A 25,178-nucleotide genomic window follows, 5' to 3' on the forward strand; every position below is an offset into this window, starting at 1 on the left:
GGGTGCTAGTGCAATTCATTCCCCTAATGATAATCCCAGCCCTGGATAGTGCTTTGTACTCTACCCGTTCGCCCAATGCACTTAGAAATTCCAGTGCAGGCTGGTTATATTGTGGTTGGGGTTGTTGTTGTCGGAACAACGACGACAACGTTCCGCTCGACCGACAACGGCCTGCTAATTGCCACGCTAATGTCGGTTCAATAGAGTTCATCGAAAGTAAAAGTTTCGCAACCGCAGCGAAAGAGAGAAAGAGAGAGGGCAACGCTTGGTAGTAATTGGAGCGCGGCAATTAACAGCCAAAAACCCATGCCCATACCCGTGTTTTTCGACGATAATTAATCGGTTGGAGTACTTGCAGCGCCTAACGGCTAACAGTTAACAGTTAGCAGTAAGCAGTTACCAATCCACCAATTTACCCATCCGCCCGAGAAGCGAATCGCCCTCATCCGAATCGAGAACCGATCGCCACAATGAGCATCATCGACAGCGGCAAGTACCGCTTGCGGAAGGACTGGGCCAGCGCCTCCATTCCGTCGTTGGTCAACATCGACGAGCACGACGGCGACTCCAACGATACGGAGGGCAGTCTGAATGCCACGGCGCCCCTGCCGCCCCAGAAGCCCCCGCGGCGCAGCTCCCTGGCCCTGGGTCTCTTCTCCAGCAAGTCGGACAAGAGCCAGAAGCGCCGCAGCTCCATAGCCGTCGCCTTCCTGCGGCGAGATAGTAGTAAGGTAAGTCGAAGCCACAGTTTAGTTTCAAGTGCCTAAGAAAAACGGCAAAAACAATCAATTCAAATTTAAAAAAAAGCTCTTGTTTTTTAATTGTTTAAGACATAAATATCTCCTCTTTACACAATCTGAATTGTCATCTGAGCAGGGATTTTTTATGAATGACACGTTGACATTGTCACATATGACCATTTCTTTTTTATTTCAACAAAACAAAACGTTCTAAATTAATCAAATGAGAAATCAGACAGTGTAAAGAGGACTTAAGTTTTGAGGTATTTGTTAAATGATTAAACTTTAGAAAGCCCATCTTAAAAAATATGAAAGTTAAAATGTTTATTCTGCTTTTTTGGAAGTTGGATGTTAGGTTTTTTGAAAACTTTTGAAAACAAAAATAATAATAATAATAATAATAATAAAATCTTAAGAGCCAAAATGTATATTATTATTTATCTAAAATCTTTAATTGTGCGGTCTAGCGTCTATTTATTGACGATTGAAGATTTAAAGATATTTTAGTTTATAATCTATTATCCTAACAAAAATAATACAAAATATGAAAAGTCATTTTTGGCAGAAAATATGTTAAAAAAAAAACATTTTGTACTGAGACTTTTAGTAATAATATGCAAACAAAACTACAAACCCTTTAACAAAGACTTTTGCTTGGAAAACGATACAACTTCTTACAAAATTCGGTTGTTTGCCTTCTAACCCTTAAAATTTCCCTTTTCCCTTGCAGAACTCCACCAAAGACTCGTATGAATCGGCCGTGCGCAGCGAGAAGTCCGATGGCTCCGGCGCACCCGCCAGCCCCGAGATCGTGTACAGCTCGGAGGAGAATATCCGGGCCAGTTCCCCCAACGAGCCGGGCAAACAGACCTTCTTCGAGGACGGCAGTCAGTCGCCGCGGCCAGTGCTCCAGGGGCTGAACACCTCGTACGAGGGGCCCACAAACGATCGCCAGAGGCGCAGGCGCAGCTCGCTGCAGACCAAGTTGGACAGGCATCGGCGCAAGAAGATGGAGTACATCAACCAGCGGAGCCTGGACTCCGGCCTGATGTGCAGCGAGTCGCAGAGCGACCTGACCAACGACAGTCTGGCGGAGGCCTCCGGCAGCTACGCCAATGGAAACGGCAACGGCAAAGGAAACGACGACGACTACGACGACATCATCGATCCCAGCCACGGAGAGTATTTCCCGCGCGAGAAGCGCCACTCCTGGTGGAACATATTCGTGCCCGACAATTTCAAGAACAGGTTCGCCCCCATCTCTGTTGATTCTGATTCTGATTCTGATTCTGATTCTAACCGTCTGCGTGTTTAACAAGCGCCTTGCCAAGTGACTAAAATGCATCGATTGCGTACCCATTGGGTACAAACACTCTGTGCCCCAAAACCCCACCCAGTCTCCTCCCGCTGCGAATGTTGAACTAACACCCGTCGAACATGTGATTAATTGCCGGCATGAAACACTCCCACACTCAGACACACACTTTCAGATACATCCCCGGATGGTTAGCGTTTCCGGTTTCCCTGGGCTTTGGCTTTAGCTTTAGCTTTAGCTTTAGCTTTAGCTTCAGCTCCAGCTCCAGATTAATTTATGCGATGCGTCGGGAGACATTTCCTCAGAGGAGAACCTCCGCGCAGCTGGATTTTTACCAGCCGAAACACTCGTTTGCCAATTAAGCATTTACGCACTCGCCGAAAGTCATTCATCACCGTCGCGGGCTATAATTACATTACCAAATGTTTAGCTTCTCACTTGTAAGCCAACCCAATCTTATGCAATTTTCGTTCTCAAGGAAGTCTTATTTAACAAAATTCAAAATAGGGGAAGTTTTTAGAAATTACAAATTGGTTATGTACAGGAAAGTCTTTTAAAATCGCAATTTTCAAATCGGGCTAACTAAAGTTAAAAAGGGGTATTATTTAATTAACAATTTTCTGAATTTCTTAACACATATTTTCGACATCACCAACGGCACTTTGTTAATCATATAAGATACGTATAGATCATAGAAGAGCATTCATTTAGGTGTCCAATCTATCCAATTTCTATATACCTTAAATACCAAAGTGGTCTCTATTTCTAAAAGAGCTAACAGAAATTATTTGGGCTTTAAAAAAAAACCTATTGATGATCTGGATTTATAAAAATAACTTATCAAATAACTTTTGTATTAGACTCAGATAAGAAGGAAATCTTGTTTAACAAAATTCAAAATAGGGGAATTTTTAAGAAAATACATATTGTTCATGTCCAGGAAATCGCTACTTTCAAAACGGGCTAACTAAAGCTTAAAAGGGGTATTATTTAATTAACAATTTCTGATTAATAGATCACACAGCTCAGGGTGATTTGGTGGTTAAACCCACAATATGTGGGAGAGCTGCTGCTTTGGCAGGCAAAATAGTTCCCCACACCTGCGCTTCCTATCGATACAAAGACAGAGACCTTCGCCTGGGGGTTATGCTATTTGGGGTTCATTCACTGACCCCGACCCGACGACCGGGCCAAGTCATTGCCTCAGAGTCAGTCGCCCAACGGGGGCTTTGGATCTGTTTCAGCCTTCGGACGCGACGCGCCTCGACTCCATTAGCCGGTTGTCTATCAGGCGAGGCGGAATAAGCCTCATTATTATGCTTACTATAATTATTATTTTTAATGCCCGCACAGATCTTAGCCCCCGGCCGGCAATTAGAGTCGAACTCTCTCGACGAAAGCCGAAAAGCGCACGTAATCAGCTGAGGACCTGACCGTGCAGCTCTTGAGTTATGGGAATCGATACTTTTCGTATAATTTGTGCTTCCTCAAAAAATACAATTTTTTGTTTGTTCTCGTCATATCTTACTCTTAATTACCCAGCATTTTGTTTTGTTTTGTTTTGTTCTCTTTCTCTTGTCACACTGGGCTCACATCTCGATTTCGATTTGAGACTTTGTGTTTTTGTCTTGTTTCGCATTTTAATTATTTGTGATTGTTTTGTTGTTTCATTTTCTTTTCTTTAATTAAAAACGAGAAACAATGAAAATTATTACCCGAAAGGCCCTGTAAACAACAAACCTTTTGTGTGAAAGCATTGATGAGCCAAAAATGTCAGGACTAGGCCCTACCAAAATATTAAAAGCCACAAACAATCATAAACACCAATTTCTGTTTGTCATACGAAATGAGATGTGAGAAATCTAGCAATGCAGATTAGTTACGGAACATATTTCTTGATCAGAGTTATTGCTTTTATCAGAGCTCTCTTTTTTCTGGTTTACATAAGCGGCCTGGAAGTAATAAAAAAGCGGCACTTTACAATTTCCAATGTCAATTAAACTTGTAAAGAGAATTAATGGAGCGCACAAATATAGCGAATTGTCCAACGGAATGTAAGCAAAGGCAATAACAATAATTGGCCGTATTTGCTATATGGTTTGCCCCTGTTCCTACAAGTCTATGTACAAATGCACCGAAGTAGCGCGATTTTGTAACTACCATGGCAGCACGTTTTTATTACACGCGATAAGGATCTGATTGATATATAGTTTACATATTAAAACTAATTAAGAATTGGTAATTCTATGCAGGGGTAATGGAAAGCAGGTACCTAGCCAATAAGATTTCAAAACCAGTTTGATATCAATCCACGATTTTGGTCATTTTATTCACCTTTAAAAACTGAAAACCTTTTGTACGCAATACCAAAGAAGATATGCTTTGTTACTCAAATGTATCCAATCATGCCAATCGATTGACTTGTGTGCTCTTGGTACTTTTGTGGATTTTTGTCCCATCGAGCATCCAATGAAAAAACGCTAAGCGCCCGCAAGCTTGTTGCCACTTGAAATTGTTAATTGAGGTTTGGTCCAAACGAATCCGAGCAGCGCCTCCAGTCACAAGGTAGAATTTCGTCTCACGTGAATATTTGCACAGCTTGGAGGCTTTGTGTCTCCCCACTTTAGCTTTGTGATTCCAATTTAGCTTCTGTTTCAGTGTGATGTTGACTCAAGTACGAATTCCTTCAGTCAGTCACTCACTCAATCGGTTAGCCCAACAACAGCCCACAAGATTCTTGGACCTAGACTTGGTGATTCCAAGTCAATGTCTGGATTATGCCCACCCAGTAGTTAGTTCAATATCACATCAACTTTGGCTAATATTTGATCAGCTTAAATGCTTGTGTGCAACTTTATGCAAATGCCTTAACTTGTCAGGTATTTTTGGAGTTAAATGTGTGGCCTGAACACTTGCGGATATCCATGAGAACAATGCAATAAAATCAAATCGACTGTATAATAACGACACTAGAAAAATAAAGCCTAAGTGATAGTTTCGTTTTATTTACTGATTTTCAATAATGGCCGTTTGCTTTTTTAGTGGCCGCTAGGTGTGAGTGATAGTTTAGTCAACAACAAAAAATGAACCCAACCCCTTTAAAAGCAATTAGTTTGTCACACTTTAGTCAGGTTTATTGAATTTAAATGGGTTTTATATTTTTTATTACCAAAAAATAATAATAACTTAACAACACTTTATAAAAACATGTATATAATTACAAATACTGACAAGCTTCCCTCACAACAAAAATACATTAATTCCATATACCAAAGTCTTACGAACTCAAACTTCTTTTTGTGGCATGCTAACTGTATTTCTCTGACTCACTGAATGAGTCTAGCATTAAAGGAAAGACTTTCGTTACCATTTGTCTTGTGTTTGATAGTGATTCATTCCCGTAGAAAAGCACTGCAGATATTGGGTTCAACAAGTTTGAGTGACTCATTCCTCTGCGGAGTACGTAGATCAAACTTTCATTGGCAGTCGGCTACCGTCAGTTGTACACTTGAAAATGTCTCAATATCAGATTCGAAGAAGCAAACACCATTCTCGAGTTGTACTATTTCTTCCGAGCTGAAACCCACTTAAGCTTATCAAATTAGCACACGAGCATGGGAACCCTTTAGGAAATTCAGTACAATGTTCACTTCATTTCTCCGCCCTTCCTTAACTCGTAACGCCCCCTTCGATGGCGTCGAAATAATAGTTTCAAACACAAACAAAAGTAAATACAGAAAACAATAACAATAAAAGAAAAACAAAAACAAAAAACGAAATACGATCGAAATAAGGTAACAAGATTTTGTGACAGGTACTTGGCGAACGCAATTGCTTGAATGTATGTATACTTTATTATATTGTTTATAATCGTACGATTTATGGGGCCTGTGGGACGGGGACTGACCAAAGACTTCCATAAGACCTCATTCGGGTTCGACTGGCCTGACATTTTGGTATCAACATCTATCTCTTTATGGCCACCCAATATAAGGTGAATTAAGTCGTATTTCATTTTTAGACCTGCCCCCGCACCCGCCCCCAGTCATATATATTCTATGTTGATGTAGAAATGTGAGTTCGTTTGACCAAAATCGATTTTGACGTTTCCCTATGTCATTTGTTTACAATTTGTTCTGTTTGGCTCGTAGCCCCTCTAATATATCAAATTCCAAGTTCGCCAAAACAAGTTTACGTTGATGTAATCCTACGGGTTCATTTGCTTCAATACTCATCGATGAACATTGCTAAGTTAATTACCTAACTCAAGGCTTGAGAAATTCTTAAGGGTAATTAATACTGCGACTAGGTAATACATTTAAATGCGAATGAGGGTCCAGACAGCTTGACGTTGTCAGGTGGCTTTCCAGTAATGATCAATCCTGATGCGATGATTGATCAGAAAGGAACCGCTCGTGTACTAGATTTTTATGCTAATTGGCTAGCTATGGTAATTAAAATTGAATGTTTACAATCCAATTGAGGAATTTTATGATTGAGAAGACATGAACACCGATCAAACAACGGTAATAAGTATTTTATATCTATATCCAAGTTCAAGCATATGGCATATTTTGTAAAACGAAATTACCTTCTCACGTTTTGTTTACTCGACTATTTACTTAACGCGCGCTTTAAATTAGTTGTGCAAATGTCTTAGAAAATAAACCATATGATAACAATTGTTGAAGACGTAACCCATCAAAGTAAAATTGATCTGCCAACTTAAGACAAGGAAATTTTCAGATCTGTTGCCACTGAATTTTCACCCGGAATAGAAATTAGATTGAGATATTTTGCACACCTTAGAAATGTTATACTGGGCCCTACTATATCATGTCATGTTTAGCTTAGCTTTTATCTTGGATTAAAATATACCCTTATCCCTATATAAATCAAATAGGGTAAAATTCAGCAATACAAATGTTTTGAGGTCTCTCACACCTAGGGTTCTATTCGTAATGAACATGGTAATTGGGCTGTATTAAAGGGATTTAATTGAGATCTGTCAGAATCTAAATTTCTCCTTTGCTATTGATGAGTTTCCGCATGTAGCATATATGTCAAATATGTCCACATATTTTCAGATCTGACCAACTTAGGTTCCACACTGAATGGAATTAAGTGGGGATCTGGGGATCGCTTGGGTCCGAATGATTACGTGCGTGTGTGCACAAAGTCCACAGCGGCAGAGGCCTTTTATTGCGCTCGGCTGGCTGCTGACTGCTGACTGCTGACTTGATAAATATACATTAATGTCGGAACAAGAGGGCAGCGGAGCACCAGCACCAGCACCAGCACCAGCACACTCACTCGCACACCAGCACCAGCGTATCCAGAATGATAACATCCCATGCCATTAACAATGACAGACCCAGTCGGTCACAGGCCCATTTGGATAATTTGTACTCTGGGTTGGATCTGGGTCTTAGTCTGGGTCTGTCAGTTGGAAATGACTGACGCGTAGCGAGACATTTGAACCGATCTCTCCCTCGATTCCGCGGCTGGATCGCACCCGAAAAATCGCAATATTATGCAAATGCAAAGTGGCAAAGTGTTAAACTGGATTCTGATTCTCGGTGGCTCAGTGCTTTAGCGAGAGTGTGTTGAGTTAATTATAATTCATAATTTATTAACATTGCAAATTGCTTACATATTTATTACGGCATTATGCCATTAAATGTTCATTACATTTAACGAAACTCTTTAAAACCAATTAAATGCAATTTCTTCGACTCTCAAAAGGGATGTGCGACAATGATTCAAGTGGAAATCATTGCGAGAACTCATTCCCATCCATCTCGTTCAATATCGTTCGAATTTGTTCATTGAAGAAAATTGTTTCGATTCGAAATCGAGTTTTGCATTCGGCTCAATTAGATTCTCGCTTTGTTCAATGCTTTGTTTATTGGCTGCTCGTTTTTTCCCAATGATAAGGCGGTTCTTATCTTAATTTACGTAAAGCAAGTTTCAATTTAAATGAAAGATAACAGTTTCGCGGCGCTGTTGTTGCCGCTTCAGTTTGTGTAAATATTTTGAATTTTGGACAAACTGGTTTATTGAAATTTCGCCTCTGCCTTTCTTTGTTTGGGATTGTTTTCATTTTTTGTTTTGCTTGTGGAATTTACAAAAGTGAAGGTCAGTTAAGTCAGTCAGAGGGAAACATACAAACGTTTTGCGGTGTTTAAATTCTGTGTTTTAGTTTGTCTATCAAGGGGCTCGTCCGTCCGGCTCCCGAAGATTTTAGCCAGGTGTTGTCGAAATCAACTCAATAAGCCGCTAATGAAGGCAGGCTGACAATTCTCACAGATTGGCCACAAAAATTATAGGCTGAGTGCTAAACACCTGGCAAACACGACACATCCAAACTAGATTTAATGTGAGCACCGCACCAATCAGTTGGAATAAAAAGTATGCACGCTGGAAAAAGTATCAAACGAGTTGCTGATGTTTTCATTTACGACGCCGCTGGCGCCGAGAAATTAAAGGCAACTGACCACAATCAGTCGTGCTCACACCCGCCAGGCATTACAAAAGTAATATAAAATGCAATTAATTGTTTCAATTAAGGCCAGTCCAAAAAAGGTTGGCGTGCAATATAAATGTGCGACGATTGTTTCCTCGTCTGCGCATGACTAAGAACGCCGCCAGCTAATTTAAATATTAACAAAATACTTTTTATATTCAAATACCCGCAAACGAGATAGCTCCGATAGCAGAAGCCCCGTCGTTGACTTTCTTCTTTTTTTTTCCTGGCCGCGGCTGAAGGCCAACCTTAACCCAAATTTGTGTTTTCTGTTGACTGTGCGGAGGAGGATTAATTTCAAGTGCAGATTGAACGAGTGTCACCTTGTCCGGGGTTCATGAATAATCATTGGGGTGCTGTGGCTGAGATAGTCACTTGAAAGACAAATATATCTCTCGAGTTCGAACCGTTTGCAGTGGATAGTGGAGATCATAGCAGACGATCCCAGTCATTAAATGTTTGGGATTCATAAAAAGCTTCAGATGATTAATAATTCAATTGAGCTTGATCATTTATTTTACAATGCTATCTCATATTTACCCCCGAGTTAAGCTAGAACTTGCCTGAGTCAAAATTATTTTCATTACGCAATCGTCACGTGCTTACGTGCCCCCGAATGTGACACATTTTTGTGCAAAAAATAGCACAGGCAGCAGAAAAAATGTGTCCAAAAATCCAATTAACCTTTTTCTTCGTCGTTAAGTTGGTAGCAACGGACGAGCAAATACAAACAGCAGTTTCTTCGCTCTATTTTTCCAGAGCAGCAGAAAGCCAAGGCAAACAGAGATAACGATGCGGCATAAAGTTCTAATTACGAGGTGGGACGAAGGCTAAGGTCTGGGGGGGTATTTAAATATGATTATCAAAAGTCGGTCCCAGGCTGGACTGGCAAAACAGAGTTATATCAAATCAAAGGCGGAATTAAACAGGTGACCGAACAACAACACGTGACAGTATTAGACAACTGCTGCAGTTTCAGTTGTCTGTTGTTAGTTGGGTTTGTTTGTATTCAGCCGACTTCGGCTGATAAGGGCTGACTTTGGGCGAATTTTATTTGTATTTCCCTGCTAGACGACGAGCTAATTAATTTTGTCATCAATATTTTCCACAACCTACAGCCCTGACAGCCAAATTGAATCATTAAAAGTCAACAGTGTCAAGTGAATTTATCTTTTGCTTGTTTTAGCTACATTTCGCTTTTTTCGTTTTTTTCGTTTTTCTCTCACTCATCTGTCAACTGGTACGGCTATGATTGATCGACCAGTTAATCGGTATCCAAACTTTTACCTAAACATTCATTAATTTCCCTTAATTATTGTTGCCCTTGGGTGTGTGTAAAGACGTCAGGGAAATTGCATTTAATGTAGGGCTTAAATTGTCTCTGTTTAGTTAAAGAAAAGTAATGAACGAAGTACATAAACATTCTATAAGTTGTGAATATAAAATGCAGAACGTTATAATTACATCACAATATTATTGGTAAGTTTGTTTATGTTCCTTCTACACTTGAACATTTTTTGGGTAGATTTGGCCAATCAGAATTGCCTGGTAACATTCTCTAAATTCGTATCTTTATGATGATTATTAAGTACTTTCGATTAGATCCCAAACGTTTTTGTCAGCCGAGCTAGTTGGCCACATGCTGAGGTCATAATCACGTTTTGTATGGAAGAGTAAAGGTAACATTTTATAAACTTCAATAATGTTTCTCACCGATCTACATCGGTCCTCCTGTATCACGAAATCCAGAAAAAAATGTTTACCTTCTTGCCCTACGATATACATATATTTCAAGCGTGTGCCTAACTTCCGGTGAGCTTTAACCGAATGACCATTACAATCAAGCACTCCACGCATGATCTTGAGCACGTACTCCTAATCCCCATGCTACCATCCCAATTCCCCTTTGTTTGCTTTTAGAGCTTCGCCTTTTTGGCGTTGTCGGTCAATGTTAAGCAAAAGCCACCACATTTGTAAAGAAAAAAAATGATGGCACAAAAACATTCATTAAATTAACGCAAATATAAATTGCAGACCAACTTACAACAGCAAGCATAAGCTACTTGAGTTAATTAACTTAATACTGTCTCGCCATTTCATCGAGCCAAATAACAATACTCTTTTGTAATACTGCCCCTGTAATACAAAATTTTCGAGTCGAGTCAACGACTTTTCATAATTGCCCCACATTTAGATAAACTGTCTTCGTCAAATGCTCTGACCATGAGCTATATCAGAGATATAGTTCCATATAGATTGAGTTCCAGCAATCTTAACTGAAATAGTCGCAAATTGTGGGAATTTTTGGTTTGCACTCATATCATATCGGTCTATTAACTGTTCACCCTTGACAGGCTGCTCAAGTTGGACATTGTTATTAGAAAGAACTCGAGTGCGTAAAACAAAACAAAATATTGATAATGCTGGTAGTATCAGTCGATTGCAAATAAATGGTAATTCTTTAAATGCTGTTTTGTGTGCAGTAATGAACATACTATTTCTGTGGCTATATATATATATGAAGAGTAACTTTCTTTTAAAAAATATTAAATATATAAGTGTAATCAAATAAGTAGAAATTGAAGAAAGGTATTAATTGTCCTTCCTATTGCCTTCGACTAAAAGCTATTAGCGAAAGGGGGTCCCTCCAAGGGGGTTCCATTTATTTCCACGACCTCACCCGATTCGCCTGTTTTCTGGACGTGACGGTTCCAAAGCAATTAGCTCAAAGTCGACTGGATCACGTGCTCTCCACAGACATATAGTCATGTATATATCCAGCGGTATATGGCGATCCATATGGCTGGCACAATTATTCGGGGTTGTTGGGTCCGATGAATTCCTCTTACTACGTGTGCATTCCACCAAATGGCGTTTGTTAAGCTCGCGCGATTTAGGCGAGATATAGTACACTTCCCTCTCGGCGGTGTGTGTGTGTATTTTGAATTTAAATTTAACCATTTCGTAATTATATATTTTTATTTACCATATTATTTTCTCCGTTTATTTTTTTGGACCTACTGTATTTTCTTTTGGCACAATTTGCTCATTTAATTGGTTTTGTCCGCCTGCCCCGATGTGCTCCTTATGATTTGCGAACGTGCCAGGTCACGTAGGGCTAGTCAAGATGTTTCCAGTTTGTCACGCAGCGTTGACAATTTGGCGATACCCGTGCGCAGGTAAGTTGCAACTAACGATTCCACCTGCCATAGAAACACCCATCCACCCATCCACCCATCCACACAACCACCCATCCACACAAATGCAAATGAGCCAGAGCCACATCAAGTGCATACGTATATATAGAAAATGCCCTTAACTGCACCCGCATGACATAATTATCCAGCTTCCAGCCGCCCTCGTGAATGTGAATGTATGTATCCCTGTTGAATGTTGCATGGCCTGATTGTATTTAACTCACCTGCATGCTCACACTTGATAACTTATAACCATAATGATGTATTTGACTTTCAGCGAATTGTGACCATAACTCAAGAGCCAATTTGGCAATTTATGAACTTTCGAACCAGCCAATCGATCGCAACAATAAATTGTTTTTGCGGTATGTGTACAAGTTGAGCAAAACTCAAAATCGAAAACGGCAGGCAGAAAATGTTGATAATTTATAAAACCAGCGACCCGGTGTTCAAATTACACTCGCTCTCAGATTATTTATAGATAATCTTAATGTTCGCTGTCGTCTTATTAACGATTTTTGATAATTTATAAGTTGCTTATAAGTATAAATAAATAGCTGGTGTTTAATTGATGTTGACAGATAAAATCCGCCTGTTCTTAAACGCTTGAAAGGTACAAGATAGGGTAGAAAGAATACAAATAAAAGAACAGTTTGGCTAGAACGCGAATATTTAAAACCTACCCCAAGAAAGGCCACAACCTATGAGTCACGAGTAAAAGCAAGACTTCAATATTGAGTAAAAGCTTTTTATAATCTATTTCACAACTGCAATAATCGCCAATAATACATGTTGTTGTGCGTCGCACATTACGTATACGTAGTAAAACTGACTCATTGGCTGAGTTCAACTTGGACTGTCTACAATTCGATCCGCGGACAAAAATAAATAAAAGGTACACTACTGGGAGCCGAAAAACCCCGTGGGTTGTTGACATTTAGCTTGGTGGAATTGTGCCAGTAAAACGACTACTGCCGTTTTCGGTGTTCATGCCACTGATCGCAGCCCAGGGCCAAATTCTCGAAGGTAAACAATGCACAAGAGCGATAAGATATATGGAGCTATTGAGCGTTGATCGAGCCCTGAATGAGTTGGGCTCCATTGGGCTTATTCAAAAGCCGCTGGCTATTTATGACACGTCGCATTCCTGCTATTTTCTGTGAAATTCCTAGTAGTTCACTCACTTCATATTCAAATGTATGGAAAGTATAGAAAATGACTTATTTTATTTCTAACAATTTAGTGTGTGTAACTTGTTTATGCGGAAGCGTGTCTGTCAGGCATTAAATAGCTCCCCACAGTGATTAGTGCAGGTAATTGTTCAGTGACACACCATGCATTCGCAGAAAAGACATCTTAATCAATACCATTTTTCAAGTCAGTCCAGTCTAGTAATGTGCATTTACTATCTTCAAATCCATCTGCTCAAAGTTTCCCCAAACAATATCTCAAGTGAGAAAACGCCCGAGAAAATATAATGTGAGACGGCCAATATTTGGCTCGCCTTGCTTTCGCTGACCTCCTCGCCAGCCAAAGAAATATGCGAAAAATAAATTCAGCCTCTGAAAATAATATTTATGTCATTTACAATTATTCGTGTTTACTTGCCGAACAAAGGCAAAATACTTTTCCATCTTAATGCGAAAGCCAACTGTGCAAATGAGATTCCATTGCTAGGTCAACTTGAACTCAATTAATATAAATGCAAATGCTTAAAAAATAACTCGAGACGAGACGTCGTCAAATGTAGCCAGCCAACTTAAACTCAAACACAGTTGTTTCGCCCAGACTTTGTTTTTGCAAAGGTTTTTCACTCCAATAGGCCTAGGGGCTTATCTGTTTAGTTTCGGAAAGGTTTTTACAGCTGCGCAGCCATTTCAAGACTTTCCATGGAAAATTCTCAAAGGCGAATGGCAAATGGCGGTAAACACGGGCAGGAATTAAAAATGGGGAAAACAAATATCGAATGGGCGACAAATATGCGTTAAATAATTATTTAGTATTTGCCTTTCATTGTTTATCTTCGAACAAAGGCACTTTGCATGCGCCTGCTGCTGCTGCTTGTGCTGCCAGCTGAAAACTTATTGTACCCGCACACATATTTATGCATATTTATTTTTTATCATTGATATTCAATTATGGTTATCGCCGTTTGCCCGCTAATTGGCAACCCAGTGAAGAGACACGCGCAAATAACTTTTTATTATTGGCAGCGGAGGGGGGACACTTGATCGGCAGAATAAAGCAGAGCCTCAATATGCTGCCATAAGTATTTTCCCCTTCGTCGGTTCGGACATGCGTGTAGTTGTCATTCAATTTGTTGTGATTCAGTTGGGCACAACTATCTTGGCAGAGGAAAACTTCTTTTCCCGCTCAAAAATGGAACGGAAATTAGTTTTGCCAATCAAAGGGGACCGCAATAATAGGGAAAATGACACATACATTAGTACGTAGGGAAAATAATGCAGACAAAAATGTTGACACTAGTCACAATAAAAACCAAATGAAAATATCTTTCAATATGGTTTTAACAGCAAATATTCTCATGTCAGAGTACAAGAATAGAGATTTATCTTAATAGTAATAATATCAATTCGCGTCCTCAGCCAGTTTTAGGAGATGCTCAAAGAAATATAACAAAAAGAACTCAAAGTGAGTCACACAAACTGTATTAGTTTTTAAAATATCACATGATAGGCAGTTGGCTAAATAAACAGAGATAATAACTATACAAAAGTCGGATTGTGTATAAGCTCATAAACAATATTAAATTTAAAAATAAAACAAAAAGAAAACTATTTTTAAGCCCAGTACGAATACCATGTTTATTTTGATAGGGAACCAAACAAAGTTAGCTTACTTGTTTTCATAAATCGAGGCGGTAGTGGAATAATTCTTGCCAAGATCCAAGGGGTTTTGGGAAGGGAGCCCCGAATGAGTAGAGAATTTCAAGTATGGAGCTAGGAAGCACACGCGCCTCCCAAAACGCCACGACACTTTGGCTCCACTTCAGACTGTGGCTATAAAAATGCCGAACGCAACAAAACAAGAAACGAGATGGAAAATATATTTATGATTCTAAAACTAGCAATATACGACAATTGAATTTAAATTGAAATCGGAATCGGAATGCCGCCAGACCTAAGATTTGGAGGCGTTATCGTTGAAAAATCAAAGTAATCTTGTATTCAATTGGTATGCAATCGTCGATCCAGCGGATGATCGCGAATGGATGGCGACGACTGCGCGATGACGCAGTGAAGATTTCTACAATGACGGCGGATTAGCCTGGAATGAAAGATGGAAAATTGCGAGCTGAAGAAATGGATACAAGCTTCTGGAGAAGAACCAACTTACCTCTGTATAATCTGTGCTAAAGGGAGAAAAACCCGAATGCTGCTGTAAATGCTGATGCTTGTAGATCGCCTGCCTCTCCACGGGCGACACCTGGCGGTAGGAATCCGCGGAATAGTGTGACACTGCAATGCCCACGCCCTCGATCAAGGCCAAAAGAATTCCGCCCACCACGGCACTGCTGAGCATCGAGGTTAATCCTGTAGAAGACATTCAATAACAGCATACCATTTTTGTATATTGTGGCCTTTGAAGCAATTAAACCTTTTAAGGGAAATCATATTAAACTTAGAAAGGAATAAGAACGTCTAAGAGGGCTTTATATACCATATTTGTGCGTGCTTTACGTAAGGCTTCATCATTTATGAACCCATGTTAAGATACCTGCATGATCACTTTACCTTTCAAGCAATGAAAGGAACTGAGAATGTACATAGGTCAGCGTTTTTGAGCTGTTTAAAAAAAATGCAAGGGAAAATGCTAGATAAAATGCTATATAAAAAGTTCCTAAAAATTAGTAAACTAAGAAAGCCATACAAGAGAAGATCCTTTTCAGGCAGCTGTTAAACAAACTGAAAGCCATGTTTGCATATAAATCATTGAAAAGTGTACAAAAAAACTCACCCGTACGAGCCGCCAGAATGCCACCGGTGGCCGCGCCACTAATGATCGCATTCCACGGGTCCTCCTTCCTGCGACAGTAGACCAGGGTGCAATCTATGGCGCTAAAAGAGGCGCCCCAAACCGCAAAGTTCCCGCCCACCAGGCCGGATCGAGCCCTCACCGCCGCAAAGCCTCCTCTCAGTCGGCGATTCAGACCGCGGGGGGCGTTGCGGAAGCCCTTGATCGCCTGGAAGACAGCCCCGCCCAGGGCGCCCATGGTGAAGGCTCCACCGCAGTCCTCGATGATGCGAAAGGGACAAGGCTCACGGCTGTACTCCTCCATTTCAGTTGGTTATTGGAATTCGGCACAGTTCAGTAGCGCAAGTTAATCGGGAGAACAAACAAGCACTCGACTGCGGGAAAGATTGCTAAGTCGAAGCCTTCCTGTGATCTTACTTGCTTGATTATTACAAAACTCAGGTTTTAAAAGGGAAATATTAAACATTAATCAATTTTGTTCTTTTTTGCCAACAAAGTATTTAGTAGTGTGTAATTAAAATGCCAAAAAAAAAACATATAATTTGAACTCAAATAAAGATATATAGATAAAGATCCATCACGATTGCATAATATTAAATTGTATTCTAAGAAAATGTTCGAGTTCTACAAAGAAGGTTTAGTTAAGATTTTTTCGTTTTACACCCAAAGATAAATAGTCAAACGTTGAAATCTCCTTCTCCTTTTAAAAGATAAATAGTCTCTGTAAATATTTTCATTCAACTATGTATGAAGCTTATGCTTCATATTAATCTATCAACCATCTTAAGGACAAGTCACATGAAAAATCGTGACTTCTCTCCAATCATTTAAAGGCTAATACAAAAAAAAAAAAACAAATTGAAAACCGTTTAGAAAAAACACTTTAAATGCTTCGTTTTGCCTTATTTGGACACCCGCCGATTGTCAAGATAATCTTTACAAAACGATAGCAAAATACACAACAAAAAGGTTGAATTAAAAAGGCAAACTGGCAGCCAATAAATAAATTGTTATTACCCGGTTATGGTCACAATTCGAGCTGGAAATTTGTAAGTGATAAGGATCGCAACAGATTGCCGTCCGATTGCTACAAATCCGAAATATTCCTTTAACAATCGATTTTACAACCGTCTTTGCCACTTTTTCCAGGAGCAAATCGCGCAGCGTGGATCACGGCCTTGCGGCTCCGTTCGACCTGGACTCACTCCGCTCGAAAGTCGAGCAGCGCTTCGAGAGCGTCGACAAACTATCAAGTGAGTATTGCCATTAAACAGCCTAAGTAACCACCAAACGAGACACGAACAACACAAACTCGCTCTGTTTCCTATCTCGAAGACTTTCTAGGTCAAACTATTTGATACAAATAGGGAGATAAAATAAAGGGAGATGTTTTCACGATTCGTTTTTTTTTTTGGGAACCGGGCTATGAATATTTTTGGTTTTTCATTCACAACTGGATATTGACCTAGGTACCTATATCTTCAATATAGTGCATTTACAATTCGTATCATTCATCCGAAATAATTTAATTTTTTATTTAATTTTCCAATTTTTTTGGTCATTTTTATTTTTTGGTACAATTTGTATAAGAAAATGTTTTAATTTGCTTAATATTTATTAACAGCTTTTCAATTATTTAGAATATAATCGATCCTTTTAAGAGAATACTTGAACAATTATTAAGCCACCCGGATAAAGCAACGAAATTTTGTAAAGAGTTTTTAATGTTAATAAATTTTAGATTTTCTTTATGAAAACTATGAAGTTCTTTGCTGGTTGTTGTTGCTGGTCACAAAAAATCATGACAAAAGGAAAATATAACTCTTTGGCAAGACTTAATATTTCACTCAACGCATATTAAACTAAAAAAAAAGTTGAAATAATATGTTTTCTATAAAAGTATATTTAATGGAAAATTGTTTATTCGCCAAAATGTAAATTGCATGTAGAAACCATAGATTCCTCGAATTTTCGCTGGAGGTCTCTCAATAAACTATGTAGATAAATCCAACAATAGATGTCGCTGCCATTTAGCAATCATGTAAATAACTTTTTGAGTAAAAAATAAACTTTAATTATTATTTTTAATACAAAATAAAAGCAAATAAATTATATGTTTGCCAGAACGCAGTTGCCAAATTTTTAACAAAATTAAATTTTGGGTTACCCTGCAATTGTAATGTTTTATTTGAGAGGAAACTTTTGGCGTTGTGTAGGAAATACCAGTATTAATAAAAAAATGCCTTGTGTAGCAAAGTGTTAAAGGCTAATACAAAAGATTTTTATTAAAAAGCATTAAATTTAGATGGAAAGCATTATTATTAAATTTATAAAAGTTATATCAAATGAACACGATCTTTACACAAGGGTTAAAAGAAAACTACTTTTGGCAGCTTTTCTAATCATCGATCGCCAGAGTAATCGAATTGATTTGCATGTTATCTGAGTCACTGCAGGCGGGGGCGGGGTTGCCTACAAACTAATTCTTATCTGCCTTTTTCGTATCAACATGCATAGTGAACTTGATAAAATTGTTGTTTGGCTTGAGTTTGTGTTTTTCCTTTGCCAGTCGCTTTGGTATTTTGCGCGGGTCGGTTGCCGAATGTTAGGGCTTGAAAATGCGCGCCCAAGTTGGCAGCACTGATTTTGACAGCTTGAAAGAGCCATTATGAGAATTTAGGCGGACAAAAATTCGAGTGAAACTTTGTGCAAAATGCTGGAAGTGATTGAGATTTACTGGCACTTGCCGACGAACGAGTTCTCGGTTATCTACCTGTGCCGGCAGCAGGTTCCGCCCACAGGTGTGATATACTCTCACCTGCGACCCGATGGCGATTCATTCGAGGTCTTCGAGCAGCGTCCTTCTTCCATCACGACAATTCCGCCGAGTAACCAAAATTGCGATCACGTGCCACCTACGAACGATGTATTAACTATTACTTCTTTTCGTTTCGCAGGGCAAAAGTCTTCATTGCCCACCATACCCACCATTTCCTACACCGTGGGCAATCGCGACACCCTGACCTCCGTGGCCGCTCGGTTCGACACTACTCCCTCTGAGCTGAGCCACCTGAACCGGCTGAACAGCTCCTTCATCTACCCCGGGCAGCAGCTGCTGGTCCCCGACAAGAGTGCCAAGGACGACGCCTCCAGCAGCTCCACCCACGACGCGGACGGAGCCAGCCTGTCCGGCAAGTCCAGTCCGGTCGAGCGCAAGTTGTCCGGCGACGAGAGCCGCGAGAAAGGTAAGCCAACGCAGCACAACGGCAATGGCATCCGCATCCGCATCCGCATCGCGAAGCTCCGGCTCCGTGGAAATGGTGCAATTGGTGCGACGATAGTGAAGCATTAGCATTTGCCATCATCTTAATGTTCAATTTTCATATTTAAATTTAATTTTATTTTTGTTTTGTACTTTGGTTTTTTTTCAATTATTTCATTAATGTTTTTAAAAGGCGACGAAGCATTTGCCATCATCGCTTTGCACGCCGCTGATTATTAGCCAGCACACTTCATTCAACTACCTACCCACCTTAACAAAAACATTTTTAATATTTTTATAATTTTGTCATACCTATTATGTCAGCAAAACTTAATGTTTAATTATCATATTTTAATTTAATTTTTTTTATTTAAAATCAATGTCTAAAATGAGCAAATCTTAAGTTTTACACTCAATTCCTTTAAAGAATGTTAGTTTTATCCCTTATTTTTTTATCATATACATATACATATACATATGTCGCGAATAAGTTCCCAATTAAGAGTGTATATTTTTTAATTTATTAGAAAGTATACCTACCCTTACATTGTTTTATTATGTTTGAATTTTCGACAACGAAAAGACGTTTAAAGAAATATTGGCTATAGTAACTTAATAAGAGAAAAAGTGCGCAAAGTTTATCATTAACTTGTATGTTCTTTATGTTGAAATGTTTTTATTTTAAAAAACCATCAAGTTTCCACGAAGTGTAAATTGTTTTGGGAATCCCAATTATTTATTTCATTAAATTTTCAAAAGAATTTTAACGGGTTTAACAGCGAATACTCACACCGCATCTAGCGAATACATAATCCAAAAAAAGGGAATATTAACTTCGCCTTTAGCGGAGACACAATAGAGATGGGTAAACATGTAATTTTCGGCAACATCTGTTACGAAGTTGGGAAATCGATTGTCTCAGCGATATTTTGGAAACATACATTGATATCGGCATCGATGTTTGCCCACCTCTAGGCCAATGTTTTTCATTCATTAGAACGTGTTTTTCCGCTGTTTTGAACTTTAAAAAGGCGATAAAAACTTAGCGGTCGAGTGACGAGAGCCACGTAGAGGAGCGCCATAAACCACGACGTAGAGTTCAGCGGGACGAACTCCAGATCTGCAATTTCAGCATGCACACGGCTGTCTTCTGGCGCAATGGAGGTTCTTGTTTGTTTTTCCTACCATTGTTGTCGCACCGATTCGTGAAAAAGTGCTAATTGCTTTGGGCTGACAATTAATAATTACTGGCCTTGAAGGGTCGGCGAACGGTCCAGGTTTTCCGGAAGCAACGGCTACGTTACCGCGGGTCACGTTTTCACTGCCCTTTCCTCGGAATTCGCATCTCAGTTCCCAGTTATGAAGTATCTAGGTAGTTGTATCTATAAACCGACCAAAGTAGTAGTCATATGCACAATAGGACTTTATTAAGCAGTTAAAACTTGGGTACTTTTGACACCAGAATCTGATAACATTTACTTAAATTATATTATTATGATAAATGCATTTTCTTACATTTGAGGTACTTTTATTATTTGGTCATTTCTTAAACTGCTAACTTAAAAGTTAGCATGAACACTTAATTTAAATAAAATGGGGGCTTTGCATCTTCACGAGGGACTGGAAATAAGGTGCTCACTTTAAGCTATCTTTTAAAGTTTCTTACACTACCCACCCGCCATGGGAAAAATGTAGTTTTGTCGTAACAGTTAGAACAACACAGGAGGTCACAAGGCGCAGATTTAGTTTAAACTATCCCATATATCAATTTTGCTTTCACTATCTTATCGTCGGCCACGGGTGTACTTGATAAACATCACAGCCCAGCAAAGCCCCTCCGAAAACCACTCGCACCCAATATATTATATTAATTAAATGCCGTTTCTTGCGGACAAATACTCGTACATTTTCTGAACCCAAGACAAACATATTCACTCAATGCCCTTCCTTGCAGACATACTCGAGGGCCTGCGCCCCGGATCCCCGAAACCCGGACACATCGAGCGCGTGGGCGGTGGCAGCCAGCAGCAGGCGGAGGAGGAGGCCAACAAGAGCGACGATCCGGTGATCACACAGCGTTTCCTCAAGATCAATGTGCGCCACATCACCGACGGACAGGGCGTGGTGGGCGGCGTGCTCCTGGTCACGCCCAACGCCGTCATGTTCGATCCCAACGTCAGCGATCCCCTGGTCATCGAGCACGGCCCGGAGAGCTACGGCGTCATTGCGCCGATGGAGCTGGTGGTCAACGCTGCCATCTTCCACGACATTGCCCACATGCGAGTGGCCGGAGGAGCCGGACAAGGCCTCAACTCCGGATCGGGCGATGCGGACAAGCCGGAGATCTATTATCCCAAACCAGTATTAGTCGAGGAGGACTCCAAGGAGTTGTCCGAGCAGCAGCCGCTGCTAGGCGAAGACGGCAAAGAGCGTTTGGATGGTGAGTCTAAGATCTTTCCGAAGCTAAGTTCCTCTGCCTTAACACTATTCAAGGTTATAGGTCCATAAGAGCTAAATTAATTGTTTAATGGTTCAAGAAACCAGCTGGGAATGCGTTTAAAGTTTTAATTAATAGTTAGCTTAAAGAATTTAGCTAAAAGTAGTGAAATAGACTAGGCCAGACAATATATATATATGATTGTTTCAGTTTTGAAAATGAAAATAGCTTTTTACTTTGAATAAACTCATTCTTATCCTAAAATTTAAGCATTTCGTAAACTATTTGTCTGCATACAGTTAGCTTACTAATAAATTTTGTTCACCTACAGCTGAAATTGGGTCATTGGAGATTGCCGACGACCAGGAGTCGCTTTGCTCCAGTACTGGACGCGATGGCGACGCCTTCCCCAAAGCCTTCGACCGCGAACGAGTGGAGGTGAGACATAATCATCATATTGATCTCCGGCCCCGACCTAATCGATTTTTTTTTCTTTTGCTCCAGGACTCGTCTATGGAAGCCAAAGATAGCGCTAAGACTGACGCTCAAGACGACGACGACAAGAAGACCGGCCTGGGCCTCTCCAGCGCTCGCTCCACACTCGAGGAGCGGCGCAAGAGTTTGTTGGACCACCACTGGGCCATTCCGAGCAAAGACCGGTTAGTGTTTGCCCAGCTGCCTTACGCTTTGTGTTTAACACGTTCGCCTAGCATATTTTTGTGTTGATCCATATTTAACGAGCTTTTCTCACTTCACTTTAATGACAATTTTTGGGTAATTGTATAGTTGAACTATGCCAAATATGTTATGTCTATTTAAATAATTTTAAAAAGCTAAAACGAATTAAACTGTTAGAATTCATAGTTGTGCACTTTGGAGACAATTGAAAACATCACAACTTTTATGGTCTTTAACCTCTGCGCACATGCTTCAGTTTTGAATTTTCACAAAGAAATAGGTAAACATTGAATGAGATAATTTTAATTACCCAAACAAAAAATCAAAATGCAATTGGAGAATTATAAGTCGATTTATTTTATAAATAGACCGAATAATAATAACGTTAATTGAAATTTATGTGATTCAAATTTGTTTACTTCTTCCCCTGATAACCGACAAATGATTTAACTTGACAATTGAAATATGCGCATTTTCTTTTTAACTATCATCGAGGGTCTGCTTTTAATTAGGTATATTATCTCAAGTAGCTTTCATAAAGTAATCAAACTGGAATATAACTAGGTGAACTACTACATAATCGTAGGAAAATCATTTTAGATAAGACTTTGGCTTGCCGAAGACCCCTTTCAATTGCTTTAATAACATTTTGTTTGTATTCTTGTGTTTTTATTTTCATATCTCAAACCACGCCACGCCAAAACCCTACCCATAAATGCAATTTGTGTTATCAAACCAACCGCTTTACACCAAACCTTTCACAACTCACACCCACAAACCACACCACTTGTACATAAATCTGTGTGTGCTACGCCCCCCAATATTACTCAGCTATTGTTTGTCTAATTCCCGAAGATCCTCGGAGGACGAGGCCGACAACGAGTCCAACGTGACCGTGGACAGCGGTGCCCGGGTCCAGGATCCGCACTCGGCCAACAGCTCGGTGAGCGGCGTGCCGCACAGCCAGCCGCTGGGAGCCGCTGCTGCAGCTGCAGCTGCCGCTCCCGCCTCCGTCGTCGCCCCCCTACCGCCCTCCGGCATCGACCTGGAGCACCTGGAGCAGCTGTCCAAACAGTCGTGCTACGACTCGGGCATCGACATCCGCGAGCCCGTTCCCAACGTGCAGCCGATACCAAAGAAAACCGTCTACAGCGACGCGGACATTGTCCTCAGCTCCGACTGGGTACCACCGAAAACCATTGTGCCGACGCACTTCAGCGAGTCCCCGCCGCGCAACACCATCCTGGGCCAGAGCCTCGATGCCGGCACCGGAATGGCTGGCGGCGCGCGCAAGAAGACCTCCAGCGTCAGCTTCAGCGTGGACGACGAGGCGGCCCAGCAGGCCCAGGCACATGCGGCTGCACTGGCGGCCACCGACAAGCAGGCGGACAAGAAGAACAAGGTGTGTATAAGAAGATCGCTCAAGCTAATCTTAAATTCACATTTCGACCACTAGGGGCTTAAACTAATTAAAATCCTTTTTTTTATTAATTGTTTCAAGGGTTTGAAATGAGCTGCTTAATTCTAATTATCTTTATTTATGTTTCCTATATAAAATCTTTTCATAAATGTCTATATGAGAAGTTTGGAAGAGATGGTTATAAACAAACGCCTTATATCCTTGTTAGATTACGTACAAACGTTCAGACTTATATCTAATTTTCTTTATTTTATGCACGTTACTCGTAAAGTAAAAGTATGTAACAGGTTTCCGATTCTATAAAGTCTACAAATTTAGCCTAGTGATGTGTGCGACCTTATTACAAAATTTACCTAACTTAAATTAATGCTAAATATTAATTATGTTCAAAACAAATTGTAATTAAGAATAAGAATATTGTAAGCCCATGTCATTACACAACTTGACTAGCACAATGTAATGTGCAGGTATAAAAGAGTTTTAACTTGTAGTCCTAGGATGCAAAACAAAGAAATAATAGAAATAACATATATTCTTGATCAGGATAAATAGCCGAGTCGAGGTATCAAAAACTATAGAAGCTAGAGATTGGGGGTTTGGCATGCGGATTCTAGTTATGCCTACGCAGCAAAGCTGGGAACAGTTGTTAACAACATAAATGAGAATTAACCTAAACTAATAAGGTCGAATGTCTTGTCTGCTCGTTAGCTTTCATACAGGGTTTTATGACCTAACTAGCAAGTTAGTATCCCATTTACTGATGTTTTCTTCCCTCTGCAGATGCTGAAACGCCTCTCGTACCCCCTGACCTGGGTGGAGGGCTTGACCGGCGAGGGCGGAGCTGTGCAACCCGGAGGCGCGGCCGGAAGCCTGAACAAATCAGGAGATACCGAATCGGCGCCCAACACGGGCGACTCCAATCAAAGTGTATTTTCGAAAGTATTCTCAAGGTGAGTCCATCCCGAACCCAATGAACTTACATTCAGCGATCTCTGACTATAATTGGTGCCAACAAATTTTGTTTATTTCGTTTCGAAAACTGAACAAAACCCGAAAAATCCAAATGCTTACCTTCGTTTTGTGCGGATCGGCTGCTTTGCTAAACATACATACTCCACTTGTTCACGCTCATACCTTTACAATCCACAACCCACAATCCACAACCACACCACACTGCACAACATAACATGACACGACATGACACCCAATTTCTACACTATACATATATATGCCGTGTAGCTCGCCCATCACTCTGGTATCAGAGCTGGGCGGGAATCTGTTTTCGAAAACACCGTCCGAGGACTCTGGTGGCTCACCTGTGCCGCCATTGACTCCGCACTCGACACATTCCGAGGGTCACATGACCTATGGGTAAGGACGGATCATGGATCAGCTGTCACCACTTTCTTGATGTGTTCCACCATTTCTTGCCGTTGTTGTTGCTCTTGTTGTTGCTAGTGATGTTGATGTTGATGTTGTAGTGTTGAAACGCAAAGAAGAACCTAACTCCACCGAGCACATTCACCCATTTTTTGTCTATTCACGTGATTCATCAGCTACATTCTTGAGTTCCGAGTGTAAATTTCGATCATCGTTCACAAGTTGTT

The 25,178-nt window shown here is 40.3% G+C and overlaps 2 protein-coding genes across 27 annotated transcripts in view; one reads left to right on the plus strand and one right to left on the minus strand.

Annotated features, from left to right (window-relative positions):
- LOC128260288 (TLD domain-containing protein 2) overlaps positions 1-25,178 on the plus strand; it is an 85,325-nt gene that overhangs the window by 37,975 nt on the left and 22,172 nt on the right. For 3 of the 25 annotated variants that reach the window (XM_052993155.1, XM_052993193.1, XM_052993163.1), the window contains exons 3-13: positions 359-731; positions 1,471-1,988; positions 11,689-11,760; positions 16,924-17,027; positions 18,732-19,019; positions 20,991-21,476; positions 21,805-21,911; positions 21,978-22,132; positions 22,983-23,553; positions 24,352-24,521; positions 24,811-24,942. In XM_052993155.1, the coding sequence (XP_052849115.1) occupies positions 471-731; positions 1,471-1,988; positions 11,689-11,760; positions 16,924-17,027; positions 18,732-19,019; positions 20,991-21,476; positions 21,805-21,911; positions 21,978-22,132; positions 22,983-23,553; positions 24,352-24,521; positions 24,811-24,942 (2,864 nt within the window). In that variant the 5' untranslated portion in view covers positions 359-470. Of the gene's footprint in view, positions 1-358; positions 732-1,470; positions 1,989-7,488; positions 7,657-9,970; positions 10,061-11,688; positions 11,761-16,923; positions 17,028-18,472; positions 18,663-18,731; positions 19,020-20,001; positions 20,201-20,990; positions 21,477-21,804; positions 21,912-21,977; positions 22,133-22,982; positions 23,554-24,351; positions 24,522-24,810; positions 24,943-25,178 lie in introns of those variants that run through there. The other 22 variants (XM_052993172.1, XM_052993203.1, XM_052993211.1 and 19 more) reach the window with 19 other exon arrangements.
- Positions 14,825-16,247, minus strand: LOC128260526 (probable mitochondrial import inner membrane translocase subunit Tim17 1). Of its 2 annotated transcripts, none has more exons than XM_052993609.1 (3): positions 15,757-16,239; positions 15,136-15,332; positions 14,825-15,066 (listed from the first exon to the last, which is right to left on the minus strand). In XM_052993609.1, exons 1-3 carry the CDS (start codon positions 16,076-16,078, stop codon positions 15,046-15,048), a joined length of 540 nt encoding a protein of 179 aa, XP_052849569.1. In that variant the 5' UTR covers positions 16,079-16,239; the 3' UTR covers positions 14,825-15,045. The 2 variants fall into 2 exon arrangements, 1 of the variants encoding a protein (XP_052849569.1); XR_008268143.1 differs by lacking the exon at positions 14,825-15,066 and adding an exon at positions 15,460-15,584 and having other exon boundaries at positions 15,272-15,396; positions 15,757-16,247.

This window comes from Drosophila gunungcola, chromosome 3R (genome assembly GCF_025200985.1).
Source record: "Drosophila gunungcola strain Sukarami chromosome 3R, Dgunungcola_SK_2, whole genome shotgun sequence".
Lineage (NCBI taxonomy): Eukaryota > Metazoa > Arthropoda > Insecta > Diptera > Drosophilidae > Drosophila > Drosophila gunungcola.